This window comes from Penicillium malachiteum (assembly GCF_028827825.1).
Source record: "Penicillium malachiteum strain IBT 17515 chromosome Unknown utg000004l:1.0-4883003.0:1.0-4884900.0, whole genome shotgun sequence".
In the NCBI taxonomy this organism is placed as follows: Eukaryota; Fungi; Ascomycota; class Eurotiomycetes; order Eurotiales; family Aspergillaceae; genus Penicillium; species Penicillium malachiteum.
The window spans coordinates 2,943,374-2,961,234 of record NW_026643097.1 but is presented as its reverse complement, the minus strand read 5'-3'; the positions used below and the strand labels follow the sequence as shown (position 1 = coordinate 2,961,234).

Genomic DNA, 17,861 nt, shown 5'->3' with positions numbered 1-17,861 from the left:
CAATTGATTTACTTTTTTTTTTATCTCGCTTTGGCCCCTTTTGCGCCGGTTATGCATCATTTTTCGGAATAGTGTCAAATATACACCCCCAATTATTATTGCGACCTTGGAAGTGTGTCCTATTAGGCTTAGTTTGGAAGCTTCTATACGACGAAGGTAAGGCATGACTTTCCGGTCTGAACAACAACTACCGAGTAATCTGTACGGAGTGCATCCAGTCATGGACGTGCACTTGGCATCGGTACTGTGTCCGTGTATTCTTCTGGATGGGAATCTCTAACCGAGTAACCTATCTAGGATACGAGGTGTCCGTTCGTAATAGACTGGGGTGTCAATTTAACAGAGTCTCATTTTTGAGGCTATTAGCGGGCTGCGTCGGCTGTTCCTTCTACAGAGTAGAGTCTTCTAGGTAGAGACAAGTCACATCAGCGGGGTCTATGATGAGGATTGGCTCGAACACCTTCCAGATGTTCTTATCTTGCATATTCTGTGCGTGTTTGCGCTCGGGTAATGCGCCACATCACGCGCAGTATGCCCCTGAGCAGGGGGCTGTTTCAACCGACTGGTCTGACGCATATTTGGCTGTTGCATTAGGTGTGTGGTAAAGTACGCAGCTTATCAGCACGCACACCTGGCATGCCAAACCAATGGAAAGATTTTCCAGCCTGAGGCTATGTGGCCTAATCCACAGGCAAAATTTAGGAAGAATTTCAAATGTTCTACTCGTACATGGAGAGCAGATAAAAATAAAATTGGGAAACTCTAGTAGGATAGTACTTCTGCCTGGAATTTGGTCAATTTATATTGAGAGCTCAATCAAGCTTTCACTTCAGGCTATTCCGAGTCTTTGCACTCAGGATCCAACCATGGCTTGACGTTGATCCTGTACATTGCACGATAACCTGAAGGGTCTACCGTCAGCGAGGCAATGAGAACGATTGACTCGTCATTTGTCTCGCAAAGTCGCTCTTTGAATGCATATTCCGACAGGAGACCAGGGAGGGAGGTAAGCTCCTCCACATGAAGGACGCCCTTGCCTCGCGATCTGTGAGTTTCCTTCTGAGACCACTTCAACTCTAGCAGGAGTATCTTGTGGCTTGCCTGTGGTCTTCCAACCGCGAGTATTTTGCCATATTTTTGACTGACCATTATTCGAAGAACGCGGTAGTCCTTTATATCATGCTGGAAGGATGTCATTTTGTTTTGTAGTGAGAGACTTTGGATGTGTAACTTCTTCTCCCGTGTGACCACTATACAGGTATTCAGATCCGGATAGAAGGGAGAGAACGTGGTAAAAAGACCAACATTGCTGGTGTGGTCCACGTCCTAAATGACTTTAGTTGAATTCTGTTCTGGAAAATGGTTCCACGTACCTTTGACTCGATTATCAATGAATTTGACATGTTTGTTCTCAAAGATAAATGAAAAAGAGTGATTCCGTAGCTGTGAGCGTTGAGGGAAGAATCAGGCCTCACGACCCAGTACAAATCATCATTGCTCTGAAATGCCATGTGGGCAATATCTGTTGTGGGTCTATCGAGGCTCTTGAGCTTTTTGCAATTCTTAGGTGATGTTCTTCTTGCATAGTACAGGGCTCCGAATGTATCTTTTTCATCGCCTCGCAGAGCAAATGCTATTGTCGCCCCGTCAGGAGAAATCGCCAATCTTGCTATCTCCGGCAAGTCTGTACGGTCATTTAGCTTATAGCTTTCCAAACTGAACAAAGGGGCATTCCCATCTTGCAGACCAAAGAGATAGTACTGTATTACAGGGCTATTAGGTGCTGCTTCATATCTTTAAGGGTGATGAGCTAACCTGAAAGCCTCCTGATGTTGAGGCTACCAGATAATCCTCCATCAAAGCAATGCTTTTCAACATTCGGCTCTCTAGCTGGTTCTTTAGCACCCAGGTGTCAACTGGCCTGATCTTGGGGTCTTTTGATCCCAGAGATGACTCGGAAGTATAGATCAAGATATTGTTATCAGTCCAAAAAGCTACCACAGAGCCATCTGGGGATATTTCACATCCTTTGAACGGATCTGTCACTTCGAGAAACTGCTTTTCAACCTCTGCACTGAGATGAGGCTCATCCTTCCGACTGAGTAATCGATTGAGCCCGGTATTTTCCAAAACGAAATCCAAGGGCGACAGCCGCTCTCCGGGCTCTCCAGGATCCGCTATTACCTCGTTGTATAGTTTGCATGTTTCCTTCAAGTTATCCTCTATTGTCTGGGCATAGCACCGATTCTTCTGGTCCTGAAAAATTTCGTCTTCCAAGAATCGAAGTGTAGACTGAACTGCACTGCCTTCAAGACGGCTTCGAGCCATGGCCTTATTAATCAGTTCAGTATGCCACTCTTTGATGGCAGGATGATGCACTTTGGCAGAGCTCATGTGTTTGTCGTGGACAAAAAATCGATCATAGCCATTTGACTTTCTGTGATTCGATCTGCGGCCCGAGTACACCTCCAAACCATGGCTGCCTTCTTCCAGGAAGGTAAAGACGACACTAATTACACAGCCAAACGACCAAACATCACTTCTCGTCGTCATAGTTGGGAAGCTAGCCATAGACTCTGGTGGGAGGTACGTCCCTTCCCATCGATGATTCATGGTTGGAGGTGCTGCTGACATATTTTGAGGTTCAGCCTTGGCCCGCTGCGCAAACCAATTGCGAAATCCCCTGACCCTCACTTCATTCTGTCCACGCTGTCGAACTTTTATACGAGACATTCCAAAATCACTGATTTTCCAGATGTAGTCTCTGCTAGTAGAGTTTCCGTTCTGATAGACCAAAATATTTGCAGGCTTCAAATCCATGTGATAGCACACGAGTTCATCCCCGTCTTTCGTTTTCATCTGGGTATGAAGGAATCCCAGTCCACCGGCTAAACCTCGAGCATTTTGTATGACTGCCAGTCTCTCCAGTGGTGTATTAGCTTTGTCTTTGTGGTGCTCAGTCATGTAGTCCTCAAGGTCGCAGATGGCGAGGGGCATGAGGAGACTATACGTTGAAGAGCCAACAATGATGCTCCCAAGGCTTTTCACAATATTCTCATGTTTTGCAAGTGACAGAATGATTTTGATAATTTCATGGTTCTCCTGGGCCTCCAGTGACTCTGAATCATTGATGATAAAGTCCCGTCGAGCAAGCTCTACTGGCTCTTTGTTTGAACTCTTCAGGTTAGGATCATAGAAATGACCCTTAGCGATTTTCACAGCATAAACTGTTGCGAATGAACCGTTGCCTCGAAGCTTCTCTTCGATAAAAGGGAGTCTTTGTTGTTCCAGACTTTGAATTGGGACTTCAATTCCTTTTACTATCATCACAGGACAGAAAATGGCTTGCTTGGAAAGGAACTGGTCTGGTGTGATTTCTTCCTCGAAGAGCTCTGTCAAAAACAGTCTATTTGTTGGAAGTGAGCAACTTTCGGCTTCAAGAGATCCAGTAACTAAAAGCTTGTTCGTGAAATTATGCGCCGGCTCAATCTCAAATGTTGAGAAAACCAAAATAGCCAGGAATTTTTGGAGTTTCTTGTCCTCTACCCTGCTGGCAAGGATTTCTGCATTTAGGGCGAGTGATAGATTGCTGGAATCCGGTGAATGGAGACATTCGAAGAAGCGAATCAAATTTCTGCGATCCAGTATTGACTCAGCGGTACCTTCAATGGCAAACCGATACGTATCATCTTGGCTGCGCTGGAATTCGTTAATGAAGTGTGCATATAACTCCTTGCATAGCAGAGCATACGGAGTAGACGACATGCCGACAGTTGAGTGAGAGAAGTATGATGAGGGTCTCTCTGGAGTCTCAGCAGGTGATGAAATGGGCTCGAAACCTTGAAATACGAGAAGCAGCCTATTTATCGGATGTTCCGCCTCAGACTAGACATTGTACATGCGGCTGAGGGAGTGATCGATCATCGTACTTCTTATCGCCACGCACACCTGTTCATCTCTCATCGGGCGCGCCTCCGCCCGGGCGAAATCAGTTGAAATTACAATATGCATGATTCGTAATTCATTTCACTTGATAACGTAGTTCCCGGTCGAACCGGACACCCGGTCGAGTCGGACACCCCAAAACACATACTAAATGCGATAAATTACTACTTCATATCTCAACAACAATATGCTCTTTTTACTTAAATATTTGGATATAGGCTTTTCCTAGCATGCAAAGTAAATTTTATTAGTTTAAAACAATTTAGATGATTGTTTCGATGCTTTACCATAAAATACAGCGTAATTTTGACATGGGGGAGATAAATATATATATCTTTATTAATACATCCAATGATCCCTTCAACTTCGCCAATGGGCTGTGTATACTCTTTAGATTCTATTATATAAAGTATAATATCATTAATTGATATGGTTGTTGAGATATGAAGTAGTAATTTATCGCATTTAGTATGTGTTTTGGGGTGTCCTGTTTGACCGGGAACTACGTTATTGATTGGTCTTACAAATATACACTGGGTACTGACTGATTGCAGCAAGAATCACCCGGGTGCATCACTATGCTTTCGTTCTCCGGAAAGCTCGCGAAATTTGCTTCCATGGCCGACGGCTTTTCTCCTCACCAGCTTTGGATTCGGTTACTTTGGGGCTTCCTGAGTTTAATGGTTTTTTGTTGACCTCATCTGGCGATGCCGAACCTCTCCACTCTTTCGAGACAGCATGTTTCTCCTGGAGCATGCTAATAAGTCGTGTGCGGTACTGCGCAATCTGTTGACAGTGCAAAGAGGCTGCAGGCTGGGTCTTGTGGTGGGTGAAATCAGCCACCTCGCCGGATGGGAGAAGCTCAATGATCCGTAGCGCTGATCTCCGGAATTGGACTGGTTTTTCAACACCACGGTAACTTTTTGATCTCCAAATGATGCTCGCGTTGGGATCTGCTGCAGACATGATCATGACAACAACCAGATTGAGCAATGTTCGTGAATAGCCTCTTTCATCATTGAAAGTTTCCAAAAATTCTCCATCGTACAATAATTGGCTGTGCAGAGAATCTAAAAGCGATTCCCAGGCACTGTTTTCATTTGGACCCTTTGCTCGACAGTTTGGACTTACTCCGTAGTCTAGCAGCAGAGAAATAATTTTCGCGTATCTCATCACTCGCAAGGATTCCGACGCTGCGTACACAGAGGAAGAAGTGTCGGGACCAGGGCATGCAAGAATGAAGCTGGTGACAGCAAGATGGAGAAGTCCTTCAAGCTGTACTTCATCATAGTCACCGAAGTCTAGCTTATCTTGTAGATAAAACGATAGGCCCCATGTCACTGACAAGGGTAGGAACGAATTGGGACGGTCACAGACTGTTAAGGCTTCGCCGAAGGGAGAAGCAGCAGTGTAGAACTTTTGTTCCCCTGAATCGCTTCCTGGGCTCCATACTTTCGCGAACTGATAAGACACTGTGCGATTGAGCTCATCCAACAGCTCTGTTGTTAGACCGGTTTCGCGATCTATCATGGAGCAGTGGTAGAGGCAATTTTGCATACACTGCGAAGGTAGAGAGTCACGGTCCACCATCCACTGCTGGGGGAGGGATTTTGCCAGCAAAAGACATGAAGAAGCCAGCGAGAGCTGAGGATCAAAGTCTGACTTTGATGTTGCTAGATTCAGCCAATCCTTTGATTCTATCTGCTCAGTGAGAAACTCGAAGACAGTACGATGCAGGAACGCAACAGTAGGCCGCCGGATAGACATGAGTCTGCCTCCGGAGTACTTTCGATCTCTGATCTCCAGGAGCCCGCAACAACGACTCCGAATACGGCCATCCATCTCTTCAGTCCTCCTGGTCTCCTCTGAAGAGGATATCTCTCGAATAGGTGTGGTCTTTGCATCTACAGGCTTCTGATCTGCAAACGACAACTGTAGAGTCGTGATTTCTTCACCGTTTACCACTCCCACGCTGTTCAAAATTAACTGGAATATTTGCGAAGCTTGCTGTGCGTAGAGCGGCCCAATATTTCGCAGCATGTGTGAGTATAAGTCCATCAAGTCTTCTGGGAGCTCATCCACCCGCCGCTGCAGATCCTCATATCTATCCATGCTCTGGACGCCGAGAATGATAGATTTTACGACAAGGATGATCCATAGGAACACACCAGACGCGCGGTCCACGATTTCCAAAATCAATGCATCGGCGCGATCTCCGACTCGGCGCTCGAGTTGATCCTTTACTTTGTCTTGAACAAAGACCATAATATCATCGTGTGTGAGGTCTTGCAATCGCAGACTTGGAAACTCGGAGAAGGCCGCAACACAGGGAGTTATAGGGCGACTGGATACGAGGATCTTAATATGCGGTGAGTGGGATGCAAATGCTATCAACTCGAGAAGCTCCGAATAATCACCCTCGCATTCATCCACACCATCAATGAAGAAACAGAAACGTAGGTTCTCACTGCAGCCTCGAATAAGATTCTGAAATGCTTTTGTAAGTTCACTGAAACTTGGCTCTTCAAGCTTGACAGGTGGCTCATGGATTCTGAACACCGCCTCGTTCGGCTTGCTTATGGGTTGAATTCCTGCCGCCTCTCTGCACAACTCGGGAACCACTTGCGGAATCAGATGAGGATGTCTTCTGAGAGCATCATAGAGAAGGGATCGTATGAGACCAGCAGGAGATTTTTGTAGCGACTTTCCCAAATTACTGAGGAAAAATGATGAGATGACTAGCTCATTCTTACCGGCCCAACCCGAAAGAGATTTCGCCGTCTTTGGATGGTTGTAAATGAACTTCATGAGAGTTGACTTGCCAGACCCTGCTTTTCCATTTACCCAGTAACAGCCATGTCCTTGTTCGAGCCATTGAGAAAAGTTACTCCACGGCTTGTTCTCCACGTCCGGGTCGTGGTAGATCCACTCATACGTGTTCCGGTGAGCATTGTTCACAGTATCATACCGGTGATCAATCTGTCTGAAGTGAAGGCAGTCGAGAATCTTCGATTGAACCACCTGAAAGTTTTGTACATGAAAGTCCACATGCTCGAAAATTGGCCTTTGGAGAGTCATTATGGTTTCTTGCGTGTGGAGGTCAGGGGTCACATTAGTTTGATTCCCAGTAATGACCTTCGAACTTCCATCTCGGAGTTTGAGGATTGCTGATATGATCTCTTCGTGTCGGACTTTGGCTTTTTGTTCATTCTGAGAGATTGAGTGAGACAGCTCGGCTGTATTGTTGCCTATGGTTGATTGCAACAGCTTGCGATTGATGGCTACGATATCGACCACATCCCCGTGCGCTTGCTCCAGTCGATCAAAACGTTGCTCTTGTCTCTCTCCTTGGGCAATTGTTCTGGTATTTATAACAGCCAGAACACGCACGGCAATCTGGTCTTGGAAGGATTTGATGCGTTTCCGCATTTCCTTGATCTTGTCGTGGTTCCATCGGCTCCGAATTGCTTGCAGGAAGCTTTCCCAGTATCCCATGCCAGGTTTCGAGGCCAAGGACTCGAGACAAGTGATTAACTCAGTCGCCACATTACTGCAATCTACAGCTAGTTTCTCCAATGCCTTTTGCGACAGGTCAGCCAACTTCCTGGCTGTATATTGAATATCAGACATACCTTCTCTGCATCGGTTAGAGGGTCCGCTATCAAACCCTTGGGCTGTGATTGATATACCAGCATTTGATTCACATGGACTAGATCATGTGTAAGTCCCTTCAATTCCTCGAGTGTTATCACTTGCCCCTCCCCATAAATCTGGCGGGTCTCGTCCAGTACTTTCATGCCAAAGTCAACCAGCTGGACCACTGCAGAGGCAGTACTGAGAGCCGTGAGTGGGTCCATCATTCTGGTAAGAGTGAGATTATCACTATGCAACTGATTCTCGGGTCAGGATCTCCGATGGTTCCAAGGTTTTTGAATGTCCTTCACGAAAACCGCCCCCAAGCGGGGGAAAGGCTGTGCGGCTAGCCGCCCGCCATGGTATCTAAATATAGGGTAAATAGTGGCTTGGGTGTTATCTTCGTATGCATTCAACGGTCATGGCACATAAATTATGAAGTATTATTCAGAATCCTGTTATCAATAGTATGTTTTGATGGCCGGTGATCAGCATATGCAAAAATGGGAAAAGAAAAAAGAAGAAGAGGAAGGAAAACTGGGTCTCGGTGAATCATGAGTACAACTTGAATTTTTAGTGGTTTCCCCAATTGATTGAGACTGACTCTTGTCAGGAAGACAAAAATAGTCGAATGTTGTAGTCATGGAGTAGTCACCAACCATGTGAATGGTGACCCCAGTGTAAGTCAATATTGAAACAACGACGTTGGCAGTAAGGTGGCATATAACAATGGACAAGCCACATTTATTGCACATGTGTAAATTATTGCCAGTGATGGAAGAGTTCAATAGGGCGTTTGGGTCTTTGATATAGCATCACACCGGTTAAAGGAACCCAATAGCAGCGAACAAGGGTCTTCTTTCCCTATACAGATATCCTTCCCAATGGCTATAATCGCGACCTATGTAGTCTAGAAAAGATCTCACGGAGGTTATTGAGGGTCCAAAAATTTGAATGAGTCATTAGATAGATAAAAGCCGATTTTGATGATTGTGATATGTTTCATTGAAGTCGAAATTATCTAACCTCCAGGGCTGCCTGTGTTGATTCCTGAGGGATTAGGCTTTAAATTATGCCTCAGGTGTCTAGATGCACGGGGAAGGTGCTGATGTCATCAATCAAGGTGGCTGCCGGGCGCGACGGAAGATCCTCGGCCCGCAAAAAAAAACGAGCTTCAAGCTTCAAGCTTTTGATCACTCTACGACCTCTGCCCAGCTCAATTCACTCAAAATCTCCCATTGGTTGAGGTACTCAGATCTCAGACCTATCACATTTTTAAGATGTTCGACACGGTCTGCTCGCTCCCGCTGTCCTCGGACTTGTTCACTCAGGCTATTCACCCCAACGAACCTGTGGTCTCCGTTGGTCTCGCCTCAGGACACGTTCAAACCTTCCGATTGCCGACTGAAGATACCGAAAGCCAAGATGACTCCGCGTCCAGCTCTTCCGCCAATGGAAAGGGCCACATTGATACCATGTGGCGTACGAGACGGCACAAGGGCAGCTGTCGGAGCTTAGGATTCGGCGTTGATGGACAGATGCTGTATTCCGCTGGCACGGACGGGCTCGTCAAGATCGCCAAGTCTGAGACTGGACAGGTCGAAAACAAGATTGCCATCCCACTTGACAAGAAGGGGTGAGATTTGCATCCCGCTTAAGTTCTTGAATCACCATGCTAACTCATCCGATTAGTGTTATTGATGCGCCAACTATTATCCACGCCCTCTCCCCCCAGACTCTTCTGCTCGCGACAGACTCGAGCGCTCTCCACCTCTACGACCTCCGTATCTCCTACTCCAAGATTTCGGCGAAACCCGAACAGTCGCATCACCCTCACGACGACTACATCTCTTCCTTGACTCCTCTTCCTGCCTCCGATACAAGTACTTCCGGCTTCAGCAAGCAATGGGTGTCAACCGGTGGAACCACTTTGGCGATTACAGATCTTCGCCGAGGCGTTCTTGTGCGTAGTGAAGACCAAGAGGAAGAATTAATCAGCTCCGCATACATCGGTGGCCTTCCAAGCAGTGGAACCAGCCGTGGCGAGAAGGTTCTTGTGGGTGGATCTAACGGTGTTGTGACACTATGGGAGAAGGGAGCTTGGGATGATCAAGATGAGCGAATCTACGTGGAGCGAAGCAGTGATGGCGGCGAATCCATTGAAACGCTAGCTGTTGCTCCAGACGAGCTGGGCTATGGTAAGCTCGTGGCGGCTGGTTTGGCGAACGGAATGGTGAAGCTGGTGCGCATTGGGCAAAACAAGGTTATCTCTGAGGTTCAGCACGATGAGACTGAGGGTGTTGTTGGACTCGGATTTGATGTCGAGGGCCGAATGGTCTCTGGTGGTGGACAGATTGTCAAGGTCTGGCATGAGGCTGCTGCTACTGGAGGTGCTGGGGATGATATGGGTGAAAAGCACATGCTTGATAGTGATGACAGTGACGATTCTGATGATAGTGATCGTGAGGCCAAGCCCAGTGCGCGGGATCGCAAGAAGCAAAAGAAGGCGAAGGGCAAGGACCGTGGACAACATGTTATGGCCTTTCACGATATGGACTGATGCTGCATTATCTGATACCCACCTGCAGAATACGACCAATTGACATAATTACTCCCCAAAAAATCCATAGCGTCGGTGTTATCAATGCCAGTAATTTCCAGTTTTCTCTAATTCCGAATATCCAGGTCCCTTTACTACCCAGTAATAGGTATAGGGTGAATTCATGGCCGAGAATGAGAAAAAGGAAAATGTATATCCGAAAACGCTTATTCATGCTGAACTAATCGGGGAATCTGTGTGGTTTCTTCTTCAAAATTTGCAGTTTTTACCACAATTACAGGACTCAAGAGATCAATGAGTAGTAGATGCCAATATAAAAATCAGAATTCTACATTTGACAAGACCAAATTTAACTAGAAAAATGTAATGTATAAAGATATCGGAACAAAGCTCAACCTGAACTGCCGATAGACCCCACGGCCCCACGGGAATGCATGACGTTCATCGGATACGGTGGGATGTGGGGTGGATTGATGGTTTATAAGACTGCATTGGTTCGCCCATTGAAGTCCAAATAGACAAAAAAAGAAATCAAAATGGACTCATTCGAATACAACCCCAACCCTGGCCGTGTCGTGTTCGGCAGCGGAACCCTACAAAAGCTGCCCGAGGAGGTCGCCCGGCTGCAGGTCACTTCTCCACTAGTGCTTTCTACACCCCAACAAGTGAGCCAAGCTGAGAGCGTCAAGGATGTGCTCCAAGGTAAAGTGGCCGGAATCTTCAGTGAGGCGACTATGCACACTCCAACCCATATCACCGACAAGGCGCTCGAGTATGCAAAGGCACAGGGTGCTGATGCAGTGATTTCCATTGGAGGTGGATCGACAATCGGATTAGGAAAGGCGATCAGCATTCGTACAGGGCTGCCTCATATTTGCATTCCGACGACTTATGCTGGTAGCGAGATGACTCCTATCCTGGGAGAGACCGCTGATGGACTGAAGAAGACGCGTTCGGATCCGAAGATCTTGCCTGGAACAGTGATCTACGATGTGGACTTGACCATGACTCTCCCGGCGGCTATGAGTGCCACTAGTGGAGTCAATGCAATTGCTCATGCAGGTAAGTGGTGCTCTTTTTTACTAGTGTTTCGATTCGGACTGAGCTTGTTGAGTATTTGGAAACATGACACTAATGAATTCTGCAATGCAATAGTCGAAGCACTCTATGCGCGCAACACCAACCCTATCATCACCATGATGGCCATTGAAGGCACTCGGGCCCTTGCATCCGCTCTCCCAGAAATCGTCGAGAACCCATCTTCTCAATCTGCCCGATCCAAGGCTCTTTATGGCGCCTGGCTCTGTGGTACCTGCCTGGGCAGCGTGGGTATGTCTATTCACCATAAGCTGTGCCACACACTTGGAGGTAGCTTCAATCTCCCTCATGCCGAGACTCACACTGCCGTCCTGCCTCACGCGATCTCATACAATGCCCCCAATATTCCCGAGGCTATGAAGGCTCTCGCAGATGCCCTCCCAGACAGCAATGGGGATGCGATCCATGGTCTGAACGTCCTGTTGACCAAGTTGAAGGTCAAGCGGGGTCTTAAGGACTTTGGTATGAAGGAGGAGGATGTGGACAAGGCCGCTGACATTGCTGTCTCGAACCCATACTGGAACCCTCGAGCTATTGAACGTGCTCCGATCCGTGAGTTGATCCGCCGTGTCTGGGCGGGAGAGCAAGCCAGTGCAAACCTATAGATCTGGACTTAATGAATAAATGTACCGAGATATATTAACTCGGAAACAAAATTCCTGAAACTATCATCGTAAATCTATAGACTTCATTTTTGGTTTATTTTTCTTCTACTTTATTTATTTTCACTCGTATGTACTAATTGCAGACCAATGGGCTGATCAGTAATGGTTATCAGCGGGGAGAAGTGGGGGATCGCAGTTTTTGCTCCAAATTTTTTTTACTAGTAGATCATCCCACTTGAACCCTCGATTACCCCTCCAAACCACCATTACATTTTTAATGGGATCAGAAATGGAGGCCGCTCCTGTACTGTCCACTCCAGACGATCGTATTCTCGAGGCTACAGAGCCCGTCCCAACCCAGACCTCCAAATCCTTGTCCGATGATGAACTCTCTATCACCTACGACATTGAACGCACCTTGAAGGAAATCCGTCAAGCTCGGTACAAGCGCATCGCTCTTCAATTCCCCGATGATATGCTCCCAGATGCCCCGCGGGTATTCCAACTACTCAGTCGCGGCCTAAATTCAGCGGAAGTTGTCGGTAACAATGGAACAAATGGAGACGAGACGAATGGAGGGGCAGATGCGGAGGTGACTCAGTCAGTGTCTCAGCTGTCTATTGATGAGAATGGGCAGAGATGGTCCCCGCGACTATATATTTTGGCCGACACCTCCTACGGAACTTGTTGTGTGGATGAAGTGGCTGCGGAGCATGTGGACGCCGATGTCGTAGTGCACTATGGCCGGTCTTGTCTGTCGCCAACTGCGAGATTACCAGTTATCTATGTGTTCACCCACATGCCCCTGTCCATAGACCCCGTGGTTGAGTCCTTTAAGACAACCTATCCTGACCCCGCTGCCAACGTTATCATTGCAGCCGATGTCACCTACTCTGGTCATGTCTCGGATGTGTATCAGCGCCTCGCAGCTGATGGCTATACCAATTTGTTTGCCACAGAAGTGGTTCATGACCCTTCATCTGCCATTCCCAATCGCACGGTGCCTGCATCTGTCAAAGAAGCACCAGAGACGCTGTCCGAATGGCAATTATTCCATATCTCCGACCCGCCAACTACTCTTCTGTTGACCCTTGCTTCTCGGGTTGCTGCAATTCATATCTACCCCACCAATGGCCCCAGAAGCGACAAGGTCAAATCGTTACCAGCATCAAGTTCTGCTGCCTTGCGACGACGCTACGCTCTTACTACCCGTCTCACAACCGTCCCAGTTTGGGGAATCCTGATTAACACCCTCAGTGTAAAGAACTACCTGGGCATCGTCGACCATGTGAAAGAAAAGATTGCTGCAGCGGGCAAGAAGAGCTACATGTTTGTGGTGGGCAAACTAAACGCGGCGAAAGTAGCCAATTTCAGCGAGATTGGTGGCTGGGTCGTAATCGGCTGCTGGGAAAGTTCATTGGTAGACAGCAAGGATTTCTGGAAGCCGGTGATCACGCCGTTTGAATTAGAATTAGCGCTGCAGGGAGATGCCGAGCGTGTATGGACGGGATCATGGCAAAGCAACTTCCAAGCCCTCCTTGACCAGCCGACTGGGGAGTTGGACGAGGATGCCACATCAAACGGTGCAACCATAGATGACCAGGAAGATGACATGTCGGAACCCGAATCTGCACCGCCCGAATTCGATCTGCGTACTGGGCGCTACGTCTCGCATTCGCGGCCGATGCGGGATCCCGCACCCCGGGCTTCCGCCGTCGATGAATCCTCTGGACCTTCTGCTGCGAGGGCTTTGGCTAGAAGAACTAAGGGTGATCTAGCGATGATCGGCGGGGCTGTATCGCCAGGGGCTGAATATTTACGATCACAGCGAACCTGGACAGGGTTGGGAAGTGACTTTGACATCCGTTATGATGAGGAGGAGGATCAATCGGATAGTACGCTTGTCAAGGAAGGGCGCAAGGGAATCGCCAGGGGCTACACTGTTGGCGAATTAGGCGAGCGACACTAGTGGGGAATTGAGTATATGGAATTGGACAGGAAATCAGTCAATCATTTCCACTAGTTGAAAACAAGTCTACAATATACAGCATGAGAGGTCATTTCAATGTTGAATGTGGTCATTTAAGTTGTGTTGCTTGCATGCCCAGATGTTTATAGCATAGAGACTATACCTTCAATCTGAACCTTGAGTAATTGCTTCACCAACCTGATTATACTAGTAGAACATATTAGGCAGATGCACAGTAGGGAGTATACAATAGATAAAAACCAATAACTTGAACCTTCAAGTTTCTGACTCCAAGTTAAGTAACTATATTCAATATTTGGTAGTACTGTGATTATGTCCTGGTACCTAAATGTACCCTATTGATAACATCACATGACACTACGGGCGCATCCGGACGTTACGAATATCTTGAATCAACTTCTCTTATTGTCACATCGTTCTTCCATTAGACGTCCGCTTCTCTACGTTTAGGTATACCTTTGCTTTCGAGTTGTGCTGGTGTTCTTGTTTCCCCTTCCCCTCCCCTCGTTATCCCTTCGGATTCCCCGAACCGCCCTTGCGATCCCGCCTTATCGATTATGCTCCACGTTTGAATGGCCTTGCATGGTGGCTTCTATTGAGATGTAATTCTCTCCTTCGAGTCTATCTGCTGTCGTCTTATCATGTGCTGCGTCTTCACGCTGCCATCTCGCGATTTCGCGTCTCTAGACTTCTTGACCTAGGACGCCGAAGATTAATACACAGCTGCTTGAGCTTCCCGATCCCGCCAAACAACCCACCATGGACCATCAGAGCGCTTGGGCAGAGGATGCCAGTGAAATCCAGAAAGCGCCACATCAAATGGTAGAAAATGCCCTACAAAACTCACTCCTTCCGATTGAACGTCCTCTTTCGCTCTTTGAGAGGGTGATCACCACCAATGCTCCCATCCTCGAATCTCTACTTCTCCAGATCCCGACCGATACCATCCTGAAGCTCTATCATACCTCTCATTACCTTCGAACGTTCTTTCGTTCATATCCGACCGCATGGAAGTCTCTTTCATTTCGCTTGCTTTACCCATCGGGTACTATCCCTTCGACTCGGATAATAATTCCGGGCATGTCAGATGAACCCCAACGCCAATCGCGCCCATATGCCCTGGACCAGTTATTGATGAATGTGGTGATTCCATTCAGCGGTTGCCTTAAGAGCTTGGAGTTGGACAACACAGCTGTATCTGGACAGATCCTGATTTCAACAGTACTGCATGCGCGAAGGGAAACTCTAGAGCATCTGTCAGTCCGCGGCTGCAAGAATGTCTCTCTGAAGTACCATATCATCCCTTATTTGACAATGTTCGGCCTTCAATACGACGTAGACATGGAGAGGAATATCGGTACCTCTCCAGCAACGAAGCGGCTCGCTCTGAAGAGTTTATATGCATATCGTTGTCGCCATCATCGCCGTCGACCTTATCTCACGGCCTCGCTCTTGCGGAAGGATTCGGATTCTGAGCCGACTCATGAACTTGTCACTCTTTGCCATAAGTTGGGGATCTGGACTGACACTGCGTGGTGCACAACGCCTGCTGGCAGGTGTTTTCGCAGACGTGGATATGTCTCCATGCGTGTCCCGCAAGGCTCCCCAGAAGTCTGGGTGGTATTTGATCGACTTTGGAGATGCAAGAACTGGATTGGTCCCGTCAATTCTTCTGACCAGCACTATCCCACTCGGGATGGTAAACTTTGGGAGAATTGTGATACCGGATGCTATGGCGAGGCAGTAGGTACTGGAGAGGGACCCGACGTAGGCGAGGGCAAGATGACCCCCGCACATCTTCGCCACAGTCATGTCCAGTTCGTCCGAGATGTGAAATGTGATAATTGTTTGGATGACATCTCAGAACGTTGTGAGCAATGCAGTATCTTGATGCACTGCGTGGGATGTCGAAAGACCCTCTGTGCTAGTTGCGCTTACGAGCGGCCCTACTTACACCGTGGAAATTCTGCTACATCTACCGGCGACCACTCTAGTAGTACTTCTGACGCTATATGGTGGGCTCCCGGAGCTACGCTTTCCCCTAGTTCGATGCACGATCCCGTGTCAAGCCCCATGGACCACCAACACCACAACCTGTTCAATGCAGCAACGCCGTCGTCGAGTCCTGCTCTCAGGTTTCATTGGTGCTGTACAGAACCCATCTTCTCCGGCGGTGGAGGAATCAGTATCGGTACTCCCAGTCGAGATGTAGACCAGGTCCGTGCCGTACCTTTGCCTCGCGGCCGGGGATGGGAAGACCTCGAGTACACCGTCAGCGAGTGGAGCAAGACGTTTCCAAAGTACGCATACGGCGACCCTAGCAAACCGGATTACTCGCTAGAGACAGGTCATCTGGCAATGATGAAGTGGCTCCTCGGACCCCCCCAATCGGCAAGTCTCACCATGTCCGCGCAACCTATGCCAGGATTGCTACGACTCGCCACAGTGGAAAGTGCATTGCAAAAGTTGCTCCAAGCCGCTCTGCATTGAGCATGACCTCCGCGGTCTCCGTTTGCGTATCTGCGGCTACCGAGACCTTGCATTCGAGAAGATGACCATCCAAAATCGATCGGCAGTCAATCCTCCATCCCCCGGTGGTACATCAATGGGTCACCACCTTACGGGTTATGACCTTCCCTTTCGAACTCAACGGCTCGTCGACTCCACTAATAACAGTTTCATCGAGGACCCACAAGACGGCATCGATGACAACGCTTCGGATCCCATCATCATTGAACCGTCTCTGTTCCCTCGCGGTCATAACCGGTCTTTCTCTGCCCCACCTTCCAACCATTCAGGATCGTCCTCACCGTCTTCTTCGTACTTTGAGTCGTCATTTGACACGCATCGGTGGCAAGGATGCCAATCTTTCTTTTGCCCCCAATACCGAGCCATCGGTGATCAGCGCCAACGGTGCCCAAGTCATCTCCGAGAGTGCAAGGCCTGTGCGGTCTATGTCTGCCAGGATTGCGTGCAAACCAATCCTCCATGCAAGTGCTCCTACTGCGAAGAAAACTATCTGTGCCCAAACTGCATGAAAGTCCGTGCTCGTGATGGCACCTGCCGGCGCCGCGAGGAGGAAAAAGCACGCAGAGAGCGCAAATGGAAAAAGGATATGCAGGTTCTCGAGGGAATTTTGGAGCTCAAGGTTGCCAACGAAGTAGCTGAGTTTGCTGGTCAATTCTTCGGCTTGATTGAGCATGGTTCGGATGATCAAATTGATCCTTCTGATCTCATCGAATTTCCTGATGCTGAGGAACTTTCCCTGTATCAATCTCAGGACCAGATTATCGACTTGCCTACAGATATGGGATCCGCTCTATTCACTGGTACTAATTATATTGGACCACTATACGAATTTGAGTAGCTCCCTCAATGTCTTTCACGTCTATCAGCGGGTTTTACGGAATAGTCTTGATGTCGATCAGACTAAAATTTCTTGTTTTTACCCTTTTTTATTTTTTTCCCTTTCTTTTATCTGCCTTTGATCTCGGCTTTTTAGCGGATTACCCATTACCACTACCACATACCCCGGCGCCAGCGAGGACCCACTGACATTTTCTTTTCTTTTTTTGAATTCCCTTATCCTTGATCCTTTGTTCTTTGTTTTTTTTGTTTTTTTTCTATTGAATTTTGTTTTATTCGCCGCCTATCTTCTCCCTGATTTCCCATTCCGGAACAGCTTTCCGGCATGTCTTATGCATCGAGGCAGCGAGTGAATACCACGGTGGATCAACCAGGCGTTGCAACATGGCGGGGCGCATTAACGGGCATCTTTTTCTCCCTATTCCTACATTCTCTTTGTTTCAACCCCTCCTTTTCAACCAGGCTAGGACTGCAGATGGATGCCCTGAGCGTCCTCTCTGGTTTTTTGGCTTACGGATTCGCAGGAACGCAACCCAGTCTGGCAACGTGGCTGGCCTAGGATGCAGGCACCGAGTCAGTGTCCTTTGTTCACCCGTTGTCTATGCGCTTGCTTCGCTTTTATTTTCCATCTCGCTTTCTTGGCTGGGGTTGGTTCACCCTTGTC

At 47.9% G+C, this 17,861-nt stretch overlaps 7 protein-coding genes across 7 annotated transcripts; 5 read left to right on the top strand and 2 right to left on the bottom strand.

Moving 5' to 3' along the window:
• Window positions 1-834: 834 nt before the first annotated feature.
• On the bottom strand, window positions 835-3,765 carry N7483_009185 (uncharacterized protein; the record flags this gene model as incomplete). Its single annotated transcript, XM_057092612.1, has 4 exons — window positions 835-1,326; window positions 1,374-1,684; window positions 1,748-1,760; window positions 1,816-3,765. The coding sequence occupies 4 exons, from the start codon at window positions 3,763-3,765 to the stop codon at window positions 835-837; spliced, it is 2,766 nt and encodes a 921-aa protein (XP_056943786.1).
• A 756-nt stretch (window positions 3,766-4,521) lies between these two features.
• On the bottom strand, window positions 4,522-7,805 carry N7483_009184 (uncharacterized protein; the record flags this gene model as incomplete). Its single annotated transcript, XM_057092611.1, has 2 exons — window positions 4,522-7,524; window positions 7,578-7,805. 2 exons carry the CDS (start codon window positions 7,803-7,805, stop codon window positions 4,522-4,524), a joined length of 3,231 nt encoding a protein of 1,076 aa, XP_056943785.1.
• Window positions 7,806-8,858: 1,053 nt separating this feature from the next.
• On the top strand, window positions 8,859-10,138 carry N7483_009183 (WD40 repeat domain-containing protein; the record flags this gene model as incomplete). The annotated part of the gene is made up of 2 exons (XM_057092610.1): window positions 8,859-9,214; window positions 9,271-10,138. 2 exons carry the CDS (start codon window positions 8,859-8,861, stop codon window positions 10,136-10,138), a joined length of 1,224 nt encoding a protein of 407 aa, XP_056943784.1.
• Window positions 10,139-10,674: 536 nt separating this feature from the next.
• On the top strand, window positions 10,675-11,841 carry N7483_009182 (maleylacetate reductase; the record flags this gene model as incomplete). Its single annotated transcript, XM_057092609.1, has 2 exons — window positions 10,675-11,200; window positions 11,294-11,841. The coding sequence occupies 2 exons, from the start codon at window positions 10,675-10,677 to the stop codon at window positions 11,839-11,841; spliced, it is 1,074 nt and encodes a 357-aa protein (XP_056943783.1).
• A 277-nt stretch (window positions 11,842-12,118) lies between these two features.
• N7483_009181 (2-(3-amino-3-carboxypropyl)histidine synthase subunit 1/2) lies at window positions 12,119-13,810 on the top strand (the record flags this gene model as incomplete). The annotated part of the gene is made up of 1 exon (XM_057092608.1): window positions 12,119-13,810. One exon carries the CDS (start codon window positions 12,119-12,121, stop codon window positions 13,808-13,810), a length of 1,692 nt encoding a protein of 563 aa, XP_056943782.1.
• Window positions 13,811-14,590: 780 nt separating this feature from the next.
• Window positions 14,591-16,321, top strand: N7483_009180 (uncharacterized protein; the record flags this gene model as incomplete). The annotated part of the gene is made up of 1 exon (XM_057092607.1): window positions 14,591-16,321. One exon carries the CDS (start codon window positions 14,591-14,593, stop codon window positions 16,319-16,321), a length of 1,731 nt encoding a protein of 576 aa, XP_056943781.1.
• A 61-nt stretch (window positions 16,322-16,382) lies between these two features.
• Window positions 16,383-17,198, top strand: N7483_009179 (uncharacterized protein; the record flags this gene model as incomplete). The annotated part of the gene is made up of 1 exon (XM_057092606.1): window positions 16,383-17,198. The coding sequence occupies one exon, from the start codon at window positions 16,383-16,385 to the stop codon at window positions 17,196-17,198; it is 816 nt and encodes a 271-aa protein (XP_056943780.1).
• Between the last annotated feature and the right edge of the window lie 663 nt (window positions 17,199-17,861).